This window comes from Sturnus vulgaris, chromosome 16 (assembly GCF_052056855.1).
Source record: "Sturnus vulgaris isolate bStuVul1 chromosome 16, bStuVul1.hap1, whole genome shotgun sequence".
NCBI lineage: Eukaryota > Metazoa > Chordata > Aves > Passeriformes > Sturnidae > Sturnus > Sturnus vulgaris.
The window spans coordinates 2,429,772-2,451,519 of NC_142258.1; the positions used below are offsets into that span (position 1 = coordinate 2,429,772).

The 21,748-nt window shown below is 63.4% G+C and overlaps 2 protein-coding genes across 8 annotated transcripts in view; one reads left to right on the forward strand and one right to left on the reverse strand.

The window, feature by feature from the left end:
- Positions 1–899: 899 nt before the first annotated feature.
- SREBF1 (sterol regulatory element binding transcription factor 1) lies at positions 900–11,323 on the forward strand. 2 transcript variants are annotated; one of them, XM_014871031.2, is made up of 19 exons: positions 900–1,162; positions 4,357–4,740; positions 4,889–5,058; positions 5,137–5,277; positions 5,355–5,573; positions 5,660–5,774; positions 5,856–6,067; positions 6,511–6,715; positions 7,254–7,438; positions 7,526–7,787; positions 7,884–8,050; positions 8,135–8,303; positions 8,435–8,543; positions 8,616–8,725; positions 8,817–8,949; positions 9,112–9,274; positions 9,514–9,699; positions 9,778–9,889; positions 10,293–11,323. In XM_014871031.2, the coding sequence occupies exons 1-19, from the start codon at positions 1,057–1,059 to the stop codon at positions 10,514–10,516; spliced, it is 3,372 nt and encodes a 1,123-aa protein (XP_014726517.2). In that variant the 5' UTR covers positions 900–1,056; the 3' UTR covers positions 10,517–11,323. The 2 variants fall into 2 exon arrangements, with proteins under 2 accessions (XP_014726517.2, XP_088030385.1); XM_088174259.1 differs by lacking the exon at positions 900–1,162 and adding an exon at positions 3,454–3,487.
- Positions 11,324–11,657: 334 nt separating this feature from the next.
- RAI1 (retinoic acid induced 1) overlaps positions 11,658–21,748 on the reverse strand; it is a 73,479-nt gene continuing 63,388 nt past the window's right edge. For 5 of the 6 annotated variants that reach the window (XM_088174253.1, XM_088174257.1, XM_088174256.1 and 2 more), the window contains exons 3-5: positions 15,336–20,955; positions 14,050–14,143; positions 13,357–13,778 (exon numbers count right to left, since the gene is read on the reverse strand). In XM_088174253.1, the coding sequence (XP_088030379.1) occupies positions 13,492–13,778; positions 14,050–14,143; positions 15,336–20,939 (5,985 nt within the window). In that variant the 5' untranslated portion in view covers positions 20,940–20,955 and the 3' untranslated portion in view covers positions 13,357–13,491. The other variant, XM_088174258.1, reaches the window with a different exon arrangement.

A 21,748-nucleotide genomic window follows, 5' to 3' on the forward strand; every position in this document is an offset into this window, starting at 1 on the left:
TGCAGTGCATTTTCTTGTCCTAAATGAATCCCAGCAGCAGGACAGACCATGGAGCTCTGCAAGGCACATGGCACGGCATTTTCCTGGCACAAGACTCTCACAGAGACCTACCACGCTTGGGCAGCAGCCACAGCACTGATCCCAAAGGCACCAGCATTTTTCCTGGATCCCACAACTGATGGCTCCCAGGAGGGTGCATGAGCTCAGCTGAGACTCACAGGGCAGCACTGGTGTGTCCCTAACCAGGGGGGTGACAGCTTCTCCCACCCATGGGCAGGCAGCACAGGTGGGACATGCTCTGAACCCTGGAGCTGGGACAGGTAAGGCCCAGGGCCCCTGAGAGGGCTGGTTCAACCTTGCCCTGGCACATGGCTTCCATGAGGTGCAGAGGCTTCTGCAGCCACGGCCACCACCTGCCCACACTGGCCCTCCCACCTGCTCCCTGCATGCACTGTTTGGGACTGAGAGGGATCAATACCCAGCCCAGCTGTTTAGAGCCCAGCCCAGGGGTTTGGTGCCTGTCCTCAACTGTCCCTAGGAGTGAAGGACATCCCCAGGGCTCAGTGACAGCCCCAGAGATCGATGACTTTCCTGGGCTCAGTGTCTGTTTCCAGGGCTCGGTGCCCATCCCCTGGGGTCAGTGACATCCATGAGGCGGGTGACATGCCCAGGGGTCAGTGACATCCCATGAGGACGCTGTCCTGCTCAGGGGTTGCAGCCTGCTCAGCTCCTTGCTCGGTGCCGGGGGTCCCTGTGCGCTGTCGCGGGGTCCCCTCTCGGTGCCGCCGAGGGTCCCGGTGCTGCGGGGCGGTGCGGGGAGGCGGCGCGGGGCGGGACGCGGCGGCAGACCCGCCTCCATCCATTCCCCCCGCCCTTCCCGCCGGTGGCAGCTCCGGGCACGGTTCTCGGGAGCAACTTGGCGGCTCGTCCCCGTGGTGCCTGTGCCCGGGCCAGCGCGGCCATGGCGGGCGGGCGGCCCCGCCACCCCTAGAGCCGCCCGAGCCACCGGAGACACCGGAGACACTGAGAGCCACGGAAGCCACCGGAGCCACCGGGATGAGTGCTCTCGCCTTCGACGACTCGGCCCTGGAGGGGCTGGCACCGTCCCTCGGCCTCTCCGGGGCCAGCGACATCGACACGGCCCTGCTCAGCGACATCGACGGTGCGTCCCGGCGGGGACGGGACGGGGCATGGCCGGGGCTTGGGGCATGACCGGGACCGGGCTGGGACTATAACCGGGGCTCGTTGCACGGCGGGGCTGCGGGTTCGGTGCAGTCCTGAGACTCGGTACATGACCGGGACCGGGCTGGGGGAAAACTCGGCTCGGTGCATGGCCGGGGGCTGGGCACGGTGCGATGCCGGCTCTTGGAGCATGGTCGGGATATGGCTGGGGGCGTGACGGGGGCTTGGGGCACAACCGGGACCGGGCTGGGGGCGTAACCAGGCTTGGTGCAAAGTCAGGACCGGTCCGGAGGCATAACCGGTACCGGGCTGGGGGTGTAACCGGGGCTCGGTGAATGGTCGGGCGCGCTCGGTGCATGGCCGTGACCGGGGAGTCCAGGCTCGGTGCACGGTCAGGGAGCTTGGTACCGGCATTTGGCCGGGGCAGCGGGATCGGTGCACAACCAGGAGTCGGTGCACGGCCGGCAGACCGGGCTCGGTGCCGGGCCCGGCGTGGGGAGGGGGGGACACCGAGCTGCAGGAGCGCGGAGTCGGTGCAGAACCGCGCTGGCTCCGTTACCGGGGGCCGCTCCAAAGCGGGGGGCTCAGGGTGGGGGAACACAGGACACCGGGACCCCCGGGCTGGAACTGCCGCTACCGGGACAGCCCCGACGTTCCCCCCCCCGTTCCCGGTCACAGCATCGTGTCGCCGGTAGCCCCGCCCCCTCCATGACGTCACCGGCGGGGTTACTCTCGGTCGTTCCCTCCAGGACGCCTGGGTTCTCCCAGCCCATCCACCCGGCGTGTGCTCAGAGAGATGGGGCCGCTCTGCTCCAGCCCCGGGGCTGGCACACACCTCCCCCTCGGTTTGGGGTCCGTGAGATGGGGATGCTCCAACGGGACCCATTCCTGGACGGAACCCACTTCCCAAAGGGGCACATTCCTCAAGGGGACCCACTTCCCACCACCACAGCACCACGTGTGCAGAGTTATGTTTCCAAGGCTTCAGCAAAAAATTGAGGATCCTAAAAAATTTGGGATCTCAAAAAATTGGGGATCCAAGCTGTCGGGAAGCCCCGCACCCGCCTTGCCACGTGCTCCACCAGCTCTGTGGATCCACGCCATCCGGCACAGCCGGTGGAACACGCGGCGAGGCGGGCACGGGACTTGAACCTTCCAAGACCTGCCCCACTGTGCAGTTCCTGGTGGTCTCTTCTCCGAGATTTGGGGTGGAGATGGCATCCCAGGACTGCAGGTTCATCCCAGTGGCAGTCGGGGTGGATCAAAGCAGATCCAGGTGCCACCTGCTTTTCTTGGCGAGGTTTTGGCGTGGGCAGGGAAGCAGGAGCTGTGCCAGGGCTGAGTGGTGCCGTATGGGATGAGGTTTTCCCACTGTGGGGTTTTGCCGTGTTCCTTTGTATCACAGCCAGCCGGGCCATCTTGTACCCCACAGTTCCCCAAAGTGGGTTTGTCACCGGTCCCCCGTTGGCCACGGCTTGTCCCTCATCCCTGTACCAACCCTTGGGTGATGTGGGATGTGCTCCCAGGGATGTGGGTGCCCTGAGCCTGCTGGGACCCGCCAGGACCCACAGACGAGTGGGTTTGCCCCGCAGGTTCCCACGGTGGGGGTGTCACTGATGGGTGCCCATGTCCTGCTGATGGTCTGGGTGGCACTGGGTGCCACAGGAGAGAAGCACCTGGAAGGTGCCAGGAGGGTGGGACAGCCGTGCTCGCCTCCAAGCTGGACAACAGGAAGCACGGGGGGGACAGGAAGGAGCACCCCCTCTCTGCAACCCTAGACTTTGCTCTGCACCACGAGGGAGCCTTGAGGGGGGGAGTGGAAGGAGGGGTCTGGGAGCCCCTCGGAAGGACGCCCACCTGCACAGGGCAGGATGCCAAGGGCTGGATGTGTTTTGGGGTGTAACAGTGCTGTGCGGGGTTACTCCTGGGCAATGAGTGAGGGGGGGTCACACCGGGCTGGGGTGGGGCAAAGGGGTTAACGGAGTGTGACCCCGAGTAACCGGGGGCGGCTCGCGGCGGGTGCCCGAGAGTAACCCGGTGCCGGGCTCACCTTGGGCGCCGGGGGCTGTCCGGGGGCGGCCGGCGGGCGCGCAGGCGGCGATTGGCGGAGTCGCATCACCCCATCCATCCCCGGCCGCGCTCCAGCCCTGGCGCGGGCAGCGCGGGGAGGGCGCCGGGGAGGAGGCGAGAACATGGCTTTAAAATATCCCGGGCTTCTTCGCTGCCGGCCACGGGGCTGAGCGGGGGCTGCAGCCTCCTCCTGGGGACCCCCCCACTCCCACCGGCATGGAGTGCACCTTTGAAGGTACCCCCGCCTCGCCAGCCTCCTCCTCCTCGTCTGCCGGGGTCACCGTCGGAGTGCTGCACCCCATGCGGAGGGCGGTGTCCGGGGGCTGTGTGGCTCGGTGGGGACATCCCGGGGGTGGGTACTTTGGGGGGGTGGCCTGGGGGTATCCCGGGGTCTGTGCGTGCAGGTGGGGTGAGCCTGGGAGTGCCGGAGTGTGGGATATCCTGGGGTCTGTGAGCCCCCGGTGAGATGTGCCTGGGGTTACCGGGATGGGAGCATCCCTGCAAGGTGGGAGCACCCCAGGACACCTTAGTGGAGGCGTCGCAGAGACCCTGATGTGTCTGTGGGGGCACCCCAGAGCGGTGTCTGTGGGACAGACCCCCGCTCAGTCTGTTCCAGCCCTGTGCTTGCCCACCTGCCCCCCTGAGGGCTGTTGTGGTCAAGCACACCTGGCACTGGGGTCTGGCACATCCTGGGGGTGCCACGCCGCTGTCCCACTGTGAGCACCCCCTTAGGGGTGGTTTGGGGATTGTCGGGGTTCCCAGTACAGAATAAATGAATGAACGAGCTGGCACAAGCCCCGCTCAATACCAGAGGCACGCCAAGATGTGCCCTGCCACTCCCAGACCAGGCTGAATTACACTGACTGCTGTTGGCCAAGCCTCGTTTTGAGTTCCGTCCCTCAGTTTCCCCAACGTCAGAATGGATGGGAGGCTGAGCGGAACAGGGCACAGCAGATTCATGGGAACTCAGGGAATTTGCCCCTGGATTATGGGGATCTGTCCCCCAAATGCTACACTGTGGGGAGGGCAGCATGAGGCCAGTCCAAGCCTATTTTGGGAGGTGCGGCATAGCAGCTGATGACACGGAGGGCGTGTTTTTTACAGACATGCTGCAGCTGATCAACACGCCGGACAGTGACTTCTCGGGGTTGTTCGACTCACCGTTCAGTGCCCCGGACAGCACCGTGCCCCCGGGGCTCCCCTCCACGCCGGGCACTCTCAACACCTTCTTGGGTCCCAGCAAGCCTCCCCCCGCCGCCCCCACTGGCAGCACCTATGGGGGTCCCCCCGGTATGACCACCTTCACCCCGCCGCCCCCGACCTCGCTCCTGCCGGCCCCATCCCTGGGTGTCAAGGAGGAGCCATCCGTGGTGCCCAGCAGCCAGCCCCAGCCCGGCGTCATGCTGGCCCCCAGCTTCGTCTCTGCGTCCCCCAGCCCGTTCAGTCCCCAGCCTTTGGTGGGCTACCAGAACCAGCACAGCTTCTCTGGTGAGGATTTGGGGGTGCAGGGGGGGATTGGGACTCCCAGGGTGGTGGTCTGGCTGGAGGGGGGATATGTCCCTGCAGAGTGGGGCTGTGCAGGGTGGGCTGCACATAATGCTGTCTCTATTAATGCTGTCCTCTGCTCCATGCCCAGCTGTGCAGCCTGGGAGTACGGGACAGACCCTGCCCAGCCCTTTGCCTGCCCCACAACCCAGCCAGCCCGTGACACTGCCTGGCCCCGTGCAGAGTGTGGCACCCCAGCAGCTCCTGGCCCCTGCCACCCCCACCACCCAGTCTGTGTCACCACAGATCCAGCCAGTGCCGGTAAGCCCAGGGCCAGGACTGGAGGGGGATCCTGATGACCCCCACAGCCCCACTGACCTGACCCCCACTGCCCCTCAGGTTCTCCTGCAGCCCCATTTCATCAAGGCTGATTCCCTGCTGCTGACAGCTGTCAAGACAGATGCCAGCAGTGCCAAGACTTCCACCATCGCCTCCCTGGCCACCAGTGCCAGTGGCTCTGCCACCCCGCTCCAGGTGCCGGTAGGTGCCACCGTGAGGAGCTGCAAGGTGGGGAGATGCTTCTGCACCGTCACTGACCCCACCCTGCCGCCCTGCAGGCCCTGGTGAGTGGAGGGACCATCCTGGCCACGGTGCCACTGGTGGTGGACACAGAGAAGCTGCCCATCAACCGGCTGGCCCCCAGTGGGAAGCCGGCGCTGGTGCAGAGCCGGGGCGAGAAGCGCACGGCCCACAACGCCATCGAGAAGCGCTACCGCTCCTCCATCAACGACAAGATCGTGGAGCTCAAGGACCTGGTGGTGGGCACCGAGGCCAAGGTGGGAGCAGGGGGCAGTGGGGCAGGGCTGGGTAGTGGGGGGGCTTTGCCTGGAATTTGGGCTGAACCGTCCCTGCCTGCTGGCAGCTCAACAAGTCAGCAATCCTGAGGAAGGCTATCGAGTACATCCGCTTCCTGCAGCAGAGCAACCAGAAGCTGAAGCAGGAGAACCTCGCCCTCAAGATGGCCATGCAGAAGAACCGTGAGTGGAAGGGCAGCTCTTGGGGTGGGGGGGCTCAGCTCCATGCCCCCAGCAGCCATCAGCTTACTCTGCTTCCTGCAGAGCCCGCGAATGACCTGGGTACCCACTGCAGCCGGGGGGCCAAGGCAGAGGCCCCCATGGAGGTGGTGAAGGCAGAGGTGATGGAGATGCTGACACCGCCGCCCTCCGACGTGGGCTCGCCATCCCACAGCAGCCCACTCTCACTCAGCGGTGGCAGCAGCAACAGTAGCAGCGATTCGGAGCCCGAGAGCCCCCTCTGTGCCCCTGGCAAGGTGAGGGAGGGTTGGAAGGCATCTTCCTGCCCTGAGTGGGGCAGGAGATCTGCTGCTTCATGTAGGAGGTGACAAAGGCAAAGTGTACCAGATGGGGAAAGAGCTGAGAGCCCTGGTCTTGTTCTCTGAGGCTGTTCCTCACATGATTTGGGGCTGGGTGTTTTGTTCTACCCTAAAGTGTGCTCTGTGCCCCATGCCTATACCCTGAAATCCATGCTCCTGTATTCCAGCCTGTGCCTCATCACCATGCTCTGTGTCCCATGCCCTATATCCCATTGCCTATATCCCATACCCATCCCACATCATCACACCCTATATTCCATGCCGTGCATCCCATGCTCTGGATGCCGTGCCCTATATCCCATGCCCTATATCTCATGCCTGTGCCCACCACCCCACATCCATGCCCGTGTCCCAGGCTCACAGAAGCTCTGCCCGTGCAGGTGAAGCAGGAGCGCCCGCCGCCCTCGCCCAGCAGCCAGGGAATGCTGGACCGCTCCCGCATGGCCCTCTGCACCTTCGTCTTCCTCTGCCTCTCCTTCAACCCCCTGGCCTCCCTCCTCCGGGGTTCTGGCTCCCCAGCTCCCCTGGGAAGCCAGGACACCGGTGGTCCCAGCAGGAGCATCATGGCTGAGTCTGGCACCTTGGGTAAGCTCTGGTGTGGGGGACATTGGGATGGGGATTGTTGGGATGGGTGTGGGATGGAGGCTGTCAGGGTGGGCACAGGCTAGAGTGTGTTGAGGTGAAGACCATCAAGGTGCAGGATGTTGGGGTGAGTGTGTGGTAGGAGCTCCTTGACTCGGGGCTGTTAGGGTTGGCATGAGGTTAAGACTGTTGGGATGGGGGGTGTCAGAGTGATGACCATCATAGTGGAGGCAATCATGGTAGACACGGGGTGAAGGCTGTCAGGAGGGGGGGTCTCAGGGTAGGTCTGAGATGGGAGGTGATTGGGGTGGACATGGGGCAGAGGCCACTGGGTGGATGCTGCTGAGATGGGCACAGGGTGAAGGCCACCAGAATGGATTTCCTGGGGTGTGTGTGAGGCAGAGACCATTGGGGTGGAATCTGTTGGGGTGGACACGATTGGGTGGAGGCTCTTTGGTGGACATGGGGTGAAGGACATGGAGACCTTGGGGTGGGCACAGGGCAGCATTGGTGGGGTGTTGCTGACCACATCCCTGCACAGAGGACCCATGGGGATGGACGCAGTGGCTGTGGCCCACACTGGCCTTCTGGGCACTGAACGTGGCGCTGGTGCTGGGTGCGGTGGTGCGGCTCTTTGTCTGCGGGGAGCCCGTCACTCGCCCCCACTCCGAGCCCTCCATCCTCTTCTGGCGGCACCGCCGGCAGGCCGACCTCGACCTCGACCGGGTATGTCCCACCGTGCACGACGTCCCCTGCCCCACCTGCCCTGTCCCCTTATCCTGCCCACACTGACCTTGTCTCTCCGGGGCTTAGGGAGACTTCGCGCAGGGAGCCCAGCACCTGCGGACGGCGCTCGGGGCGCTGGGGCGGCCGCTGCCGGCGTCCCACGGGGACCTGGCCTGCAGCCTGCTCTGGACTCTCCTGCGTCACCTGCTCCAGCGCCTCTGGGTGGGTCGCTGGCTGGCTGCCCGTGCTGGGGGGCTGCGTCCGGACCCCCCGCCCCCTGCCCACGTCCGCCAGAGCGCCCGCGATGCTGCCATGGCTTATCACCGCCTGCACCAGCTCCACCTTGCCGGTACGGCCCCGTGCAATGGGGGCTGAGGGACAGGACTCCTGTGCCCTCCGTGTCCCCACAAAACGATGGCTGAGCCTTCTGTCCCCATTCCTTTAGGGAAGCAGGCTGGGGGACATCTGCTGGCCATCAACCTGGCTCTGAGCGCTGTCAACCTGGCTGAGTGCGCCGGTGACGCCATCTCTGTGGCAGCGCTGGCTGAGATCTACGTGGCAGCTGCCCTGCGGATCAAGGCCAGCCTGCACCGCTGCTTCCACTTCCTGGCAGTGAGTGTGGGGCTCTGGGATGTCCCCCTGTGTCCCCTGGGACTGGGATCTCAGGTCCTTGCTGACCCTCTGCTCTCCCCGCAGCGCCCCTTCCTCTGCAGTGCCCGGCGTGTGGCCCTGTCCCATGGTGGGGCAGTGCCCCCCTCCATGCAGTGGCTCTGCCACCCCTTGGGACACCGCTTCTTTGTTGACGGGGACTGGGCAGTCAAGGGTGTCCCCAGGGAAACCATCTACAGCTCCGCTGGCAACCCAGGTGACCTCAAGCTCCCAAACCCCTCACCTCTCGTTTTGGGGCGTGGTGTATCTCCTGACCCCAAGCTCCCAAACCCCTCATCCCCCATTTCGGGCTGTGGTGAACATGCTGACCCCATCTCTGTGCCCCAGTGGACCCGCTGGCACAGGTGACCCAGCTCTTCCGTGAGCACCTCCTGGAGAAGGCGCTGTGCTGCGTGGCCATGCCTGAGCCCGGCCGTCCCACTGCCCAGGGAGAGGGGTGAGCACTGGGGCGGGCCCCTTCTCCCCGTGCCTGGTGTGGGGCCAGTCCCCTCACAGCCCCTTTCCACAGGCGGTTCTCCGATGCCCTCGAGTACCTCCAGCTGCTCAATGGCTGCTCGGATGTCAGTGGCACGCCTGGCCCCGTGCCCTCCATCACGTCTGGCTTGGCGGCTGTCACAGGTGAGGCTGGCGTGTCCCCCATTGGGGTCACTTCATGTCGGGGGCCATGGGAGTGCAAACACTCTGCTCCTGTGTCCCTCCCACCCTGCAGGCACCGACCCCGTGTCCAAGTGGTGGGCATCCTTCATTGGCATCGTTATCCACTGGCTGCAGGGGGATGAGGAGGGGGCTGAGCGCCTCTACCCGCTGGTGGAGACCATGCCCCGGGCACTGCAGAGCTCTGAGTGAGTGCCGGGGACATCGGGGACAGGGGTGGCACCTCAGTGCATGTCTTCCCCCACCCTTGGACTGGCACGGCCTCTCTGAACGCACTTGGAGCACCCGGTGTGTGTTGAGGAGGGGCACAGCGAGGGGTCTTCAGTGACCATGTCCCCTCCACCTTGCAGGAAGCCCCTTCCCCGTGCTGCCCTGCACTCTTTCCGAGCTGTCCGTGCCTTGCTGAGCAAACAGGACGGGAGCCAGGCCACCCTGAGCCACTGTGAGAAGGCCAGCAGCTGCCTGCGGGAGAGCCTGGAGCTGGGCAGCCCCCCCAAGGGCACCATCGACAAGGTGAGCTGGGCTAGGGAGGGACGAGGTGGCCGTGAGCCCCCCCAGCCGTGGCGGGAGGTGCCCCCGACCCTCGCGGGGGTGCATTGTAGTTGCATTGCATGTGTCAGACTGGGAGTGCAATGCCCCTGCCATGCAGCCCGGCGGGGGTCCCGCGCAGCAGCGCCTGCCCGCAGCGACCTCCTCATGCCCCCGTCCGTCTGTCCCACCCCCTGCTCACCCCGATCCCCTTGTCCCTGCAGGCGGTCCAGCTCCTGCTCTGTGACCTGCTCCTGGTCACCCGCACCAACCTGTGGCAGCAGCAGATGGGGGCCAGCCAGCAGCGCAGCTGCCTCTACCAGGCATCCGCCCTGGAGCTCCGCGGCTTCCAGCAGGACCTCAGCAGCCTGCGGCGCCTGGCACAGACCCTGCGCCCCGCCATGCGCCGGGTGAGCCCCCCAGCCTGTCACCTGCTGGGTCCCCTGGTGCCCTGCACCTGGCTGTGCTCACCGTCCCCCCCAATCCAGGTGTTCCTGCACGAAGCCACTGCCAGGCTGATGGCCCGGGCCAGTCCCACGCGCACCCACCAGCTGCTGGACCGCAGCCTGCGGAGGAGAGGGGTGCAGGGCAGCAAAACAGGTGGGCACAGGGTGGGAGATGGGGTGGGACACGTCAATCTTCGGCTGCAGCACCCCAGCAGCCGTGGGTGGTGGGACATGGGGTGAGATACCTTTGTCACCACCTTGGAGGATGGGAAATGGGATGGGACCATGCCACAAGTCTTGGGTGGTGGGACAAAGAGTGGGAAACCCCATTCTGCACCCACAGCACCTCACCAACCTTGATGATGGGATATGGGGTGACACATAGGGTGGGACACCCCTTTCCCACCTGCAGCACCCCAAGAGCTGGGACACATGAGCTCCCAGCCCCTCCATTGCTGGTGGCACCAGCTCCAGGGTGGGCGAATAACCCCATCCCCGTGCCGATCCCAAGATTTATTCAGTGACTTCGGTGCTGACCTTGGCTCTGTCCCCTGCAGCTGGCGAGCCCGAAAGCCACCCCACCCCACGGGAACACGCCGAGGCGTTGCTGCTGGCCTGCTGCTACCTCCCGCCCAGCTTCCTGGCGGGCCCGGGCCAGCGCGTGGGGATGCTGGCCGAGGCTGCCCGCACGCTGGACAAGCTGGGCGACCGCCGGACACTGCACGACTGCCAGCAGATGATCATCAAGCTGGGCAGCGGCACCACCGTCACGTCGGGATAGGTGGGGAAGGGGCCACCAGCCCCCTGCCACCCCGCCGTGGGTGCGGAATGTGGGGCGTGCCTCAGTTTCCCCGCGGGGTGATGTTAGGGAGCGGATTTGGAGGTGAAAGGGTGGGTGGGGAGGGGTCGGGTGATGCCTGATGTGGGTGCGGGCTGGAGGTCCCAGCCGAGTGGGGCAGCCACTTTTGGGGTACCCTGAGTGGGCTCCCCCTCCGCGCCCCACGGCTGTGTCCGTGTCCCCAGCCCGCGTGGGGGACGGGGCATGGGGACCTCTAGTGACACTGTGGCAGTATTGCAGGGCACCGGCACGTGCGGCAGCGACCCCCGGTGCCACCCGGACCCCTCCCCAGTGCCACCTGCATCCCCCCCGGTGTCACCTGTACCCCTCAGTGCGCACGGTGTGGCCCCTACTGGGGTCTCTGCCCGGCACCCCCCCACCCCGTGGGTCCCACTGCTGCCGGACCCCTTGGGTTTGGGGCTTGCTTTTTGGGGGTGTGGCCCCATGGCAGCGGGGAAGTGCCCCCTCCCCAACCATGGGGGACCCCCCACCTTATCCCTTCCTCCCCAGCACTGATCTCCCCCCATTAAGAGCTGCCACCACCCCGGAGCACGGACAGGCTTTGGGAGAAGGGATGGCAGGGTGGCACGGGGCTCCTGGGGGGCTGGTGGGTGCCCCTGTGTCCTTGCTTCACCCCCTCTTGTACATAGACCCCCTCCCCTCGCTTCCCCCCACTCCCCTTTTCCCTTTTTAAACGGTATTTTCATAGTTGGAGAGTTTTGTACAGACAATTAAAGCTGATTATTTATACTGGTGTGTGCTGGATTGGAGAGGGACTGACACCAAAACTTGGGGGCAAGGGGCCCCCCACAGCTGTGAATACCTTGTCCCTACAGGGCTGCATGGGAAGGGAGGACAAGAGTGGCAGGGATGGGGACACTGGGTGCTGAGGGACCCCAAATGTCCCCCAAACACCCCCTCTTTACCCCATGATGTCCCAGGGGCTGCTATTCCCTTTGTCCCCATATCCCATCTCTTCCAGTGAGACCCTTGGGGATAAAGGACCAGCCAGGGGCTGTCATAGCTCGAGGGGGACCCCAGAAGCCCCCCAAGGATAAAGAGAGGCCACGAGCAGGGCGCCACGTACTTCCAAAACAATCGTTGTATCTTTATTGACGCTCTGAATGCAATGACCTGTTTTTTTACTCTTAAGGAAAATAAACATCTTTTAGAAACAGCTTGTTACACACAATCTTCAGTGTGAAGCAATATACTAATAAGAACACTAGTCTTAACATTTACAGTCTTCATATATATTATATATATGTATATGTATACATATATATACACTATATAATGAGGCAATATATAATACACACGGTTTACCATTTTACAGTCATATGTACAAGATGTCACTAAAAATAGCCAGATTTCAGGCAACACTGCCAAGGACACGGGGATTTTTTTTTTTCTTCTTTAAATTAATTTTCTTTATTATTATTATTATTTCCTCCCTTTTTAAAATTTTTTTTCTCACCTCCTCTTTTTGTTTTTCACTCCCGTGTCCGAGGCAGCTGCTGAAACAACAGACATTGTGTGGCCAGCAAACCTTGGGGTGTGTGGGATGGAGGGGACACAAAAGGTGGTGGGGACATGGGGCGCTGGCTCTGTGGGGGACATGGATGGGACCAGCAGTGTGCCCCCCCTTTGCAGGATGCTGCAGAGGTTGGGGGCAGCCAGTGGCTGTTTTTAGGATGAGATTTGGGGTTGGTTCACCCTAGGCTGGTTGCTACCTGTGTCAGGGTGTGGGTGACACAAAGATGGAGCCTGGGGACAAGGGCAGGGATCACCAAAGTGTTGGGCAGTCCCCCAGCTCCACTGAGGTGGCCAGGAAGCAAAAGCCAAAGGAGCTGAGCAAACCCAGGGCAGTGAGGGTTGAGCCAGGCCCATGTGGAGGAGAGGAAGCAAATGCCTCCTCCTCCTCCAGCACACAGAGCTGTGGGGTTCAGCACAAGCACAGGGAGCAAAGCCCCCACAAGAGGAGCCACAGAAGGGGTGCTGGTGAGGCCAAGCACAGGCAGGAGGGTGGGTTTTGGGGGGTCCTGGACAGCAGGACCAGGTGTCCCCAGCCCAGCAGTGCCAGCGCCGCATGGATGCGAGAGTGGTGGGTGCAGTGAGTCAGGGTTTGGGGTTTGGGAGTGGGGCTGGGGCAGCCTGGTGGGTGCCCACCGGCCTGGCCAAGCACCCTTAGCCCCCCCCAGCACTCTGGGTGTGGGTGGGGACAAACAGGAGATGGAAGAACAAAACGGAAAAAGCAGAGTGGTGTTTCAAACAGCAGGCTGTTGTTTGCCTTTTTTTTTTTTTTTTTCATTTTTCTCTTTTTTCTCCTTTTTTTTTGGTCTTTTTTTTGTCTTTTTTTTTTAATCCTCTTCTTCGCTGAACTATATACAGACACTATGAGGTTTGCTGAAGGCAACATCTCAGATCAGATCAGTGTGATATTGAGAGCCGGGACCCACGGAGGGTCCGGCGGCCCCACAGTAAGACAACATCGCCGGGACCCCCCCCTTGTACACGGACACCCCCCGCCCCCCTGTGCAGCCATCGCGGGTGGGGGATCCCGATCCGTCCCCCGCGTATCCAGACCGGGTTTTACCGGGACCCGGCGGGAGGGAAAGCCCGGCGCTGGCTCCGCCCGCCCGGAGCGGGCTCGGGGGGTCCCCGGTACGGCCCGGCCCGGCCCGGCCCGGCCCCGCTCTGCTCCAGGCGCTGCCTCCTCTGCCGGGCCCTCGCTGGCGGTGGGGCGGGTGCCCGCGGGCGCTACACCGGCTGCCTCTGCGGAGAGAACGGAGGTGTCAGCCCGGGGATCCCGGTGGAGGCGGGGGGTAGCCCTGGGTTGTCTTCATCGGCCCCCGCCCCCGTCAATAACCGGGCATTCACCCGGGACGCAGCGCTTTAAGAAGGGGTTACACCATCATTCACCACCTCGTCTGTACTCGGGGAAGGGGATAAGACCCCTGAGAACCCGGCTGAGGTGCCCCAGACCCAGAAGCACCCAGTCGCTTGCCCCACCCCGATACCCCCAGGAGCGTGATGCCCACACAGAGCTGAGCATCCAGGATGGGTGTCCCCAGGAATTTGGGGTCTGAAGGCAGGTCCTCCTGCCACAGGGAGCTGCAGAGCATTGAGGGGTGCACAGGGGGCTCTGGGCTTACCTTATGTTTGGGACATCTCAGAGAGAAGCTCTCCTCAGTTAATAAGCAACCTGTGAGGAGAGGACAAGGATGTGTCAGGGGACACCCTGCACTACGAGTGGGGGTCCACGGCCACCCACCAGCCACAGCGTTTGTGTGAAGGGCTCAGCTGAGGCCAGACAAGCTTGTGACACCTGCCAGTGCTGCTGGCACAGTGGGCATCACCTTTCTGGCAAGCCAGCAAACCATGAGCCCAGCCCTGACCTGAACCAATGAGCCCCACATTCAGCTGGGCCAGAGAGTGCCCAGGACCCCGTGCCCCATCCCCGTGGCCGGGCTCACCTGTGTCGATGGCACACGCGTAGTGGTAGGTGTGGGGACACCCCTTCTGGCAGCAGCCCACGGTGGCTCCCGCTTGCTGGCAGCTCGAGCACTTCTGCACACGCACCCGGGAATTCGGAGCAGGGAAGGAAAGATGTGGAGAGACAGAGAGACCCTGTCAAAGCCCAGCACAGAAGAAGAGAACCACGACAGCCCCAGCAGCGAGGGCAATGCGGGTGTCCCTGATCCTCTCCAGGCCCTCCTTGCCTCTCCCAGGCAACATCCTTCCTCCCGTGCCAGCGAACTGTGAACCACACCATGCCTGTCACTTGGCTGTCTGCAGCCATGCATAAGGTTTCTACCTGCCATACCACTGCCCTGGATGACACCAAACCCACAGCCACATTCCATAGAGCAGGAGGTGAAGGGGCGTGACCTGGGTTGTGCCCAGCCTGCCCCATCCCCAGCGGATGCTGCAGAGATGGAAGCACCATCTGTGCACTGGCTCTGTGATGAGAGCAGCACCAGAGAGCCATAAAATGAGCACACAGGCTTGGGAATACAGCCAGCTCCCAAACCGGGCACTGGACGACTTGCTGGAAACCCCCTGCACATCCTCTGATGGGAGGCTGTCCCCTTCCTCTCCCCAGCACTAAAAATCCATGTCACAGAATCCCAGAATGGTGTGGAAGGGACCTGAAAAAAACTCATCTCATTCCAGCCCACTCCCACAGGCAGGAATACTTTCCACTAGACCAGGTTGCTCCAAGCCCCAATCAGCCTTGAACACTTCCAGGAATGGGCCAGCCACAACTTCTCATCCCCTTCAGCAACCTCCCTATTTTGCTCACACGATGTGTCCTTGCTCCAAACACTGTGGGAGAGGAGCAGGGCAGGGTCATCCCCTCCCTCCCGTTGCCCTTTCTCTCCTGCCCATCACGGTGGCACCAGGCTGTGTCGTGCCCATTTTCATCTCCAACCCTGCGGCATCTGTCCTGCTCTGAGCCACTCCCCGCAACACACGACTGGGTCAGGGAATGTGACAATCCCACGGGGATCCAGCCGCCTTCCTAAAACATAATACCGTATTTCTGTGCCTAAAAGGGAAAGTTAAGGTGCTATCAGACACGCAGCAGCACAAATCTCGCAGGGACCCAGCAGGGCTCATGGTGCTGAGCACCTTACCCTGCTCTCCCAGGCCACAACTATTAATTTTCATCCCGACCGGGAGGCGCAGACACGGGAATGACGTTGGCTGAAGGAGGCCAGCGGAAGATGCCGCCTCGGGCGTGCGGCCGAGCTCTTACCAGGTCGGCAGCCGCCTTGACAGCCTCCTGCAGCCCATAGAGCTTCCCCGCCACCAGGAAAACCCCAGCGGTCCATACGGCACAGGCCTCGTGCAGCCAGTGCTCCTGCGTGTCGCCCGCCGGCTCCTGCGGCGGGGACTCGGCCTTGTGACATTCGTGCCGCCGGGGCTTTTCGGCCGCCTCCTCGCCCTCTGTCCTCTCGTCACAGCAGTAGCAGCTCTGCAGCCGACGGAACATGCCCCGCGGGCTGGAGCGCAGCGAGCTCTGCTTGGCCGCCTCGGCGGCCCCCTCAGGCCGCGCCGCCTTCCCGCAGCCGCCCTCAGTCCCGCGGGGCGCCCGCTCGGCCGCGGCGGGCACGGTGGAGTCCTCGCCCGGCCCCTCCGCCCGCGCCTTCTCCTTCAGCCGGGATTTCTTCTTGGGCAGGCAGTCCTCGGGGTAGTAGGGCCCGCAGAGGTCCCCCAGGTCCTTGTAGTTGGCGGGGTTGCGGCAGAGGCAGCAGACCAGGCACGCGGCGCTCAGCGCCTTCGACACCACCGGCCCCATGTGCATGGTGGAGGAGGCGGGCAGGGCCGCCCGCGGCCGCGGCGCCGGCCCGGCCGGTCCCCGCTGCAGCCGCGCCTCGTCGCCGGGCGAGTTGACGACGGTGCAGGTGGTGCTGAACTCTCCGCGCCGCTCCACGCGGACGTAGGGAGCGAAGGGCGGGGCGCGGCTGTCCGCCCGCAGCCGCTTGCAGGAGATGTACTTGAGCCGGATCTCGGGCTCGGCGGGGTGCAGCAGCGGGGCCTGCTGGGGCTGCCGCCGCCGCTTCCCGCGGCTCTTGCACCGCGCCGGCACCGCCTTGGCCTTGCCGTGCCCCAGCCGCTTCCGCTGCCGCTTGGAGTAGCCGTTGTAGTTGGAGTGGTTGGCCCGCGGCTTCGGCCCCCGCGCCGGCCCGGCGGCCGAGCGTCCCTCAGGGGGGCCATCGCTGCTCCCCGCCTCCTTCTCCTCAGTCTTTGGTTTCTTCTCCCGAGGCGCCTCCTCCGCACCACTCGGGCCGGCTATACGCTCCCGGGGTAGTGGTGGTGGCAGTGCAGGGCTCAGGGGTGCCTTGGTCATGCCCAGCGCTGCTGCTTTGCCCTTGCGGTTCCTTTTCTTGGGCAGGAGCCCCAGGTTCTTGGCCACTATGTTTGGGCTGGACTGGGTCCCCGGCGTTGACCCACAAGCCTCCCCCTGGCAGCCGTCATGGGGCAGCTTCTTCCCACCACCCGGCTTCCCCTTTGGTGCTCGGCCATTGGGGTTCCTGCAGAGCGGCTCAGCCACCGGCATTGTGGGCACCTTCTGTGCTGCGGCCAGCTTGGGCAGCCGCGCATCGCCCACTGCCACAGCCACGCCACTGTGCTTCACCACCCGCTCCCGCTCTGCCCCAGCCGGGCTCAGGGAGGAGCCATAGGCAGCTACCGTGGCTGCCACTGCTGTGGCTGCTGGTTTGCAGGTGAACTTTTTCAGGTTGGGTGAGGTGATCTTCTGGACGATGGCCTCCAGTTTGAGGCCGCGGCCCTTGCGGGGAGGCAGCACTTTGGTCTTGGTGGCCTCCTGGAAGGCCGCCCGGGAGGTGATCTTGATGCAGACATCAGGGGCCTCCTTTGGCAGGGGGGGCTTCGGGATGGCTTCGCCAGAGTTCTTGGGGGGCAGCTTGGCTTTCACCTTCTTGGCCACTGGCATCTTCTTGAAGAGGCTGGGGGGACCCTCTGGCTTCTCCTCCTTCACGCCACCGCTGTTGCTCCGCAGGACCAGGTTCCTCTTCTTGGTGGGGATGGGGGAGATGAAGGTGGACTTCCTCTTTAGTGAGTGCAGCGGCCGCTCCGACATCTTGCCCCCCATGCCTGGCCCTGCTTTGGGCAGCTTCATCCGGGCACCCACCTTGCCCTCCTTGTGAGGGCTGCCCGGTGCTGGCAGCTTGAAGGCAGGTGGGAGGTGGTTGTTGGATATGAGCTTTTTGGGTGCTTTGCAGTTCTTGAGCCGGACATCAGCTGCCCGCTTGCCCCTCTGCCGCTTGGTGTAGAACACCTCCTGTGTCTTCGTCCGGGAGCGCAGGATCATCGACCGCTGGTCCCTCTCCCCGGATTCCACCGCGTCCCCCTCCAGAGGTGTCGGCCCTGCCACCTCCTCTGCTGCCACCAAGCCGGGCACCAGGAGGGTGGCATCGCCGGCGTTTTGGACCACCCTGGGGGCCGGCCGGCTGTTACGCTTCCTGGTTTTGAAAGCCACCCGCTGCTTCACGCCACAGCCGGGTTTCTTCCCCAGCTTCTCCTGGTGCGTGGGGGCCTTCAGTCCCTCCAGCGGGGCAGGGGCACGGGGCTCGGCCAGGGCGGTGAAGGAGCGGGTGCACATGCGTGCCGGCAGACCCTCGGCTGGAAACCGGGGTGTTTGGCTCTGGGTGCTCTTGCTTGGTACCTCCGTCTGTCCGTCTGGCCCCAGGCAGGCGCCGGCGACACTGCTGGCTGCTGGCAGCTCATCGAACGGACTGAGCACGGTGCTGCCCGGGCCATCCCCCTCTGGCAGCCGGCAGTGGACCCTCTTGTTGCGGAGGCTCTTGCCCCGTGAGACAGGCTCCATCTTCACCAGCACGTTTTCGGGCGTGAGTTGCTGCTTCACCATGACCGATGAGGTGGATTCAGCATCGGCTGCCTCCAGGTGGGACGTCTCCCCTCCGCCATTCTCCTCCTCAGGCTGGATGTGGGGCAGGGAGGATTTGAACCAGCTCTTCACCTTGGTCTCTGTGCCCACAGCAGGGCCCAGCAGGATGACAGACTGGCCAGAGAGGCGTGGGGTGGGACCTGAGCTCTCCTTCTCCACTGTGCTGACAGTCTCCTCGGCAGACACAGGCACCTCGCTGGAGGACAGCACGGCCGGCATCTCTGGGGGCTTGGGTGGTGAGGCATCGTATGTCACTGACTTCTGCTCTGAGCCAGCCAGCTCACAGAGTGAGGAGTACTCCTCTGCCTCCAGGTCTGACTCCTTCAGATCCGGCGAGGAGATGATGGGGATCTCACTAAAGTCCCCAGCTGAGCAGCAGTGCCGAGTGTCCTGCAGCCACCTCTCGCTGTCTGCCTTTGTTGCTTCATCGTAGGTCAGTGTCTCTTCCTCCTCCTCCATCACCTGCTGGCCAAAGTCCTGGACCGGCTCGCTCTTGGCTGGCTGCTCTCCATCACACAGGTCCAAGCTGCAGGCGTTTTTTTTCTCCTTGCAGGAGCTCACCAATTTGCTGGGGAACAAGCCCTTGGGGAGGTCAGTGGCTTGGAGATCCTTCCACCGTAGGCAGGCCTCACCCAGGCTCTCCTCCGGCCACTCAAAATGCTCTATGGCATTCTCAGACGCCACCGAGTTGGCGGTGGTGTTTGAGTAGCAGCTGTAGCCGGTGGCTCCCGCACTTGATGTCGCTGCCGGGATGCTGGGCTTGGAGTTGAAGGCCAGTGGGGCAGTGTCCTTCAGCACATCCTTGTTTTCAGTGGCTGTGAACTCCACCTGGGGACCCTCGTACACCTCCTCGCTAAAGTCCTTCCCCGTGCTGGCCCCTGAAGCTTTGTCCAGCTTGAGGGGTTCAGTGAGTGTGCTGGAGTCACCCTGGCTGGGCCAGGCACCCTTCACCATGGAGTCCAGGCTGGGCCGGTGGTTCTCCAGCTGGAACGGGGACTTGGTGGTCTCCTTGCCCAGCATGGGCAAATTGGCCCAGGCTTTGTCTGCCTTCTCGCTGATGGCATCCTGCAGGACGATGATTTCAGAAGCCAGCTCCTCCTGAGACAGGGCACTGAGGAGCAGTCGGGGGCAGTCCCGTTCATTGCTCACATACTTGGTGAAGGTCTCCAGGGGCAGGGTGGCATGGATACTCTGGAAGGAGTCATCTGATTTGGTGGACATGTCGTCTGGGGAGGTTACAGAGCAGGTGGACACTGACTCAGGCTTTGCCTTGGAGTTGCTGTTGACACGTGCAGGGCTGCGGTTCTGGTTGCAGTACAGGAAACTCCTCTCCAGCTGGTCCTCTGACCCACTGAGATAGTCAGTGTCCTGTGTCTCAGCGTGGACAGACTGGGGGGTGCTCAGCGGGTCAGACAGGGGGGTCCCCACCTGCTCTGCCGAGTAGGTGCTGCTCTCAGGACTGCAGTGCTGCCCCTTGAGCTGCTCGGGGGTCCTTGCTGGGGTCTTGATGCCCTTTTTCTGGGGCACAGCAGCCTTGGAGAGCAGCAGCTGCTGGACAGTGTTGGAGATGTTCTCTACCTGGGAGGTGAGTGCCGTCAGGCTCTGCAGGCTCAGGTCTGACAACAGGTTTTCAGGCAGCTTCTCCTTCTGCAAGTTTTTGCAGTTCCCAGATTGAGTGTCGGGGCTTGTCCCATCAGTGGGAGAAGGGTTCAGCAGCGGCATGAAATGGCTGTGGTCAGCAATGCCGGCCGGGAAGGCACCGGCACTCAGCGGCTGCTGGCTGTATTGGAAGTTCTCCAGGTTGGGCATCAGAGGGGAGGGAGTGGAGCTGTAGGACGGGGACCTGCCGACGGAGCGAGCCGGTGAGTGGCTGGCGCTGGGGCTGAAGGTCTGGTAGTACTGCTCTGGTGTCCGGACAGGCGGCGCATCGCCCTGGCAGTAGGTCTGGCCTGGCTGGTTGTAATGTTGGTATTTGGCCAGGTTTTGGTAGTGGAGGGTCTCTGAGGCGTGATGCCGCCCCTGCATTGGCTGTGGGGGCTGCGGGGGCTGCGGTGGCTGCGGGGGCTGCGGTGGTGGCGGCTGCGGGGGCTGCGGCGGTGGCTGCGGGGGCTGCTCGTAGCCAATGCGGTTGGGCTGGTAGCCGTGCAGGTTGGGCACTCGGGGGCCAGGGGCCAGGCTGGCAGCGCTGCCCAGCGGCCGCTCCAGCGGCGGCTGCCCCGAGGGCGCCGTGCAGCTCTTGTAGGAGTGTGCCGGCTGGCTGCCCCCCGGCACCGAGGAGTAGGTGGAGGAGGCAGGGAAGGACTGGGAGTGCTGCCCGAAGTGAGGGCTCTGTGAGAAGGGCATGGATGAGGAGACATCGTTGGGCAGTTTCTGTCTCTGCAGCTTGGGGTAGGGGAGTGCAGGCGGCTGCTGCTGCTGTTGCTGTTGCTGCTGCTGCTGCTGCGGCTGCTGCTGTTGCTGGAAGTGAGTCCGGAAGGGCAGCGAGGTGGCCGCTGGCTCGTGGTACGGCCGCCCACCCGCCAATGCCACTGTCTTCTTCATCAGGTTGTCCTCATACTTGGCCACGCCACCGGGCAGTGCCTGTGGCTGGCCACCCCACGCCTGCAGGCTCTCGTCCCCGGAATACCGGGCTGGATAAGGGCTGTTCTCCTGCACGGTGTAATTGGAAAAGGCCGGCCTGCCCTGCAGCTGCTGCCCCGCTAATTGCTTGTTTCCCCGGTGGTATTTCTCCACGGCGCTGTTCTCATAGCCTGCGTACGGCAGCTGCTGCTGACTGTAGTACTCCTTCGCCACCAGCCTCTGCCGCTCGCAGTTCGGCCCTGCCTGACTTTGATGCCTGTAATTCTCCAGGCGTGATGTATCTTGTGAAGTCGGCTGGTAGCTCTGCTGGTTGCCATGGAAACCACACCTTTCTCGAAAGGACTGCATGGCGCGGGCTCGTTATCTGCGAAGAGAGAGAGGCGAGAATTCAAATGAAGCGTCGCCACCGCGGTGGGCCGAGAGGGGCCAGTGTCACCTGCACCATGGAGACAACATTGCCTCGCCTCACCTCAGCGGCTGGGCATTGCCCCACTGGGCATCGTCTCACAGCCGCCCTGGAACACAGCACGTGGTGCTGCATCACCTCGCATTGCCCTGCATTGTCTGGCATCACACTACGGTGCACTGAATTGCCTGCATGGCCTTGCATTGCTCTCCAACACCTCACCTCGTGTTTCACCTCCTTGCATCTTGTTGCCTTGCATCACCCTGAACTGCATCGCCCTGATTTGCCCTGCATTGCATCGCCTCACACTACCTACCCTGGCTTCATGTTGCCTCGAATTTCATCACTCTGATTTGCATCACCCTGCATCGCATCACTTTCCATTTTGACCCCCTGCATTGTGCTGCCTTGCATTGCATCGCCCTGAACTTCATTGCCCTGTGTCGCTCCTCCTGCCTCACCTCACATCACCCTGCATCACATCACCTTGCGTTTCATCTCCCTGCATCGTGCTGCCCTGCATTGCATCGGCTTGCATTGCCCCGCATCTCATTGCCCTGCATCCCATCCCACTGCCCTGCATCCCATCCCTGTGCACTGCAGTGCCCCAGATGGCAGCAGCTGTGTCACCTCACATCGCTCTGCCTCGTGCCATGTCACCCTGCATCACATTGCCTGGTGCTGCATCCCCACCTTGCAGCGTCCTGCAACCTCCTCTATCCCATCATGGGCAGCAGGGTGCTGGGGTCTG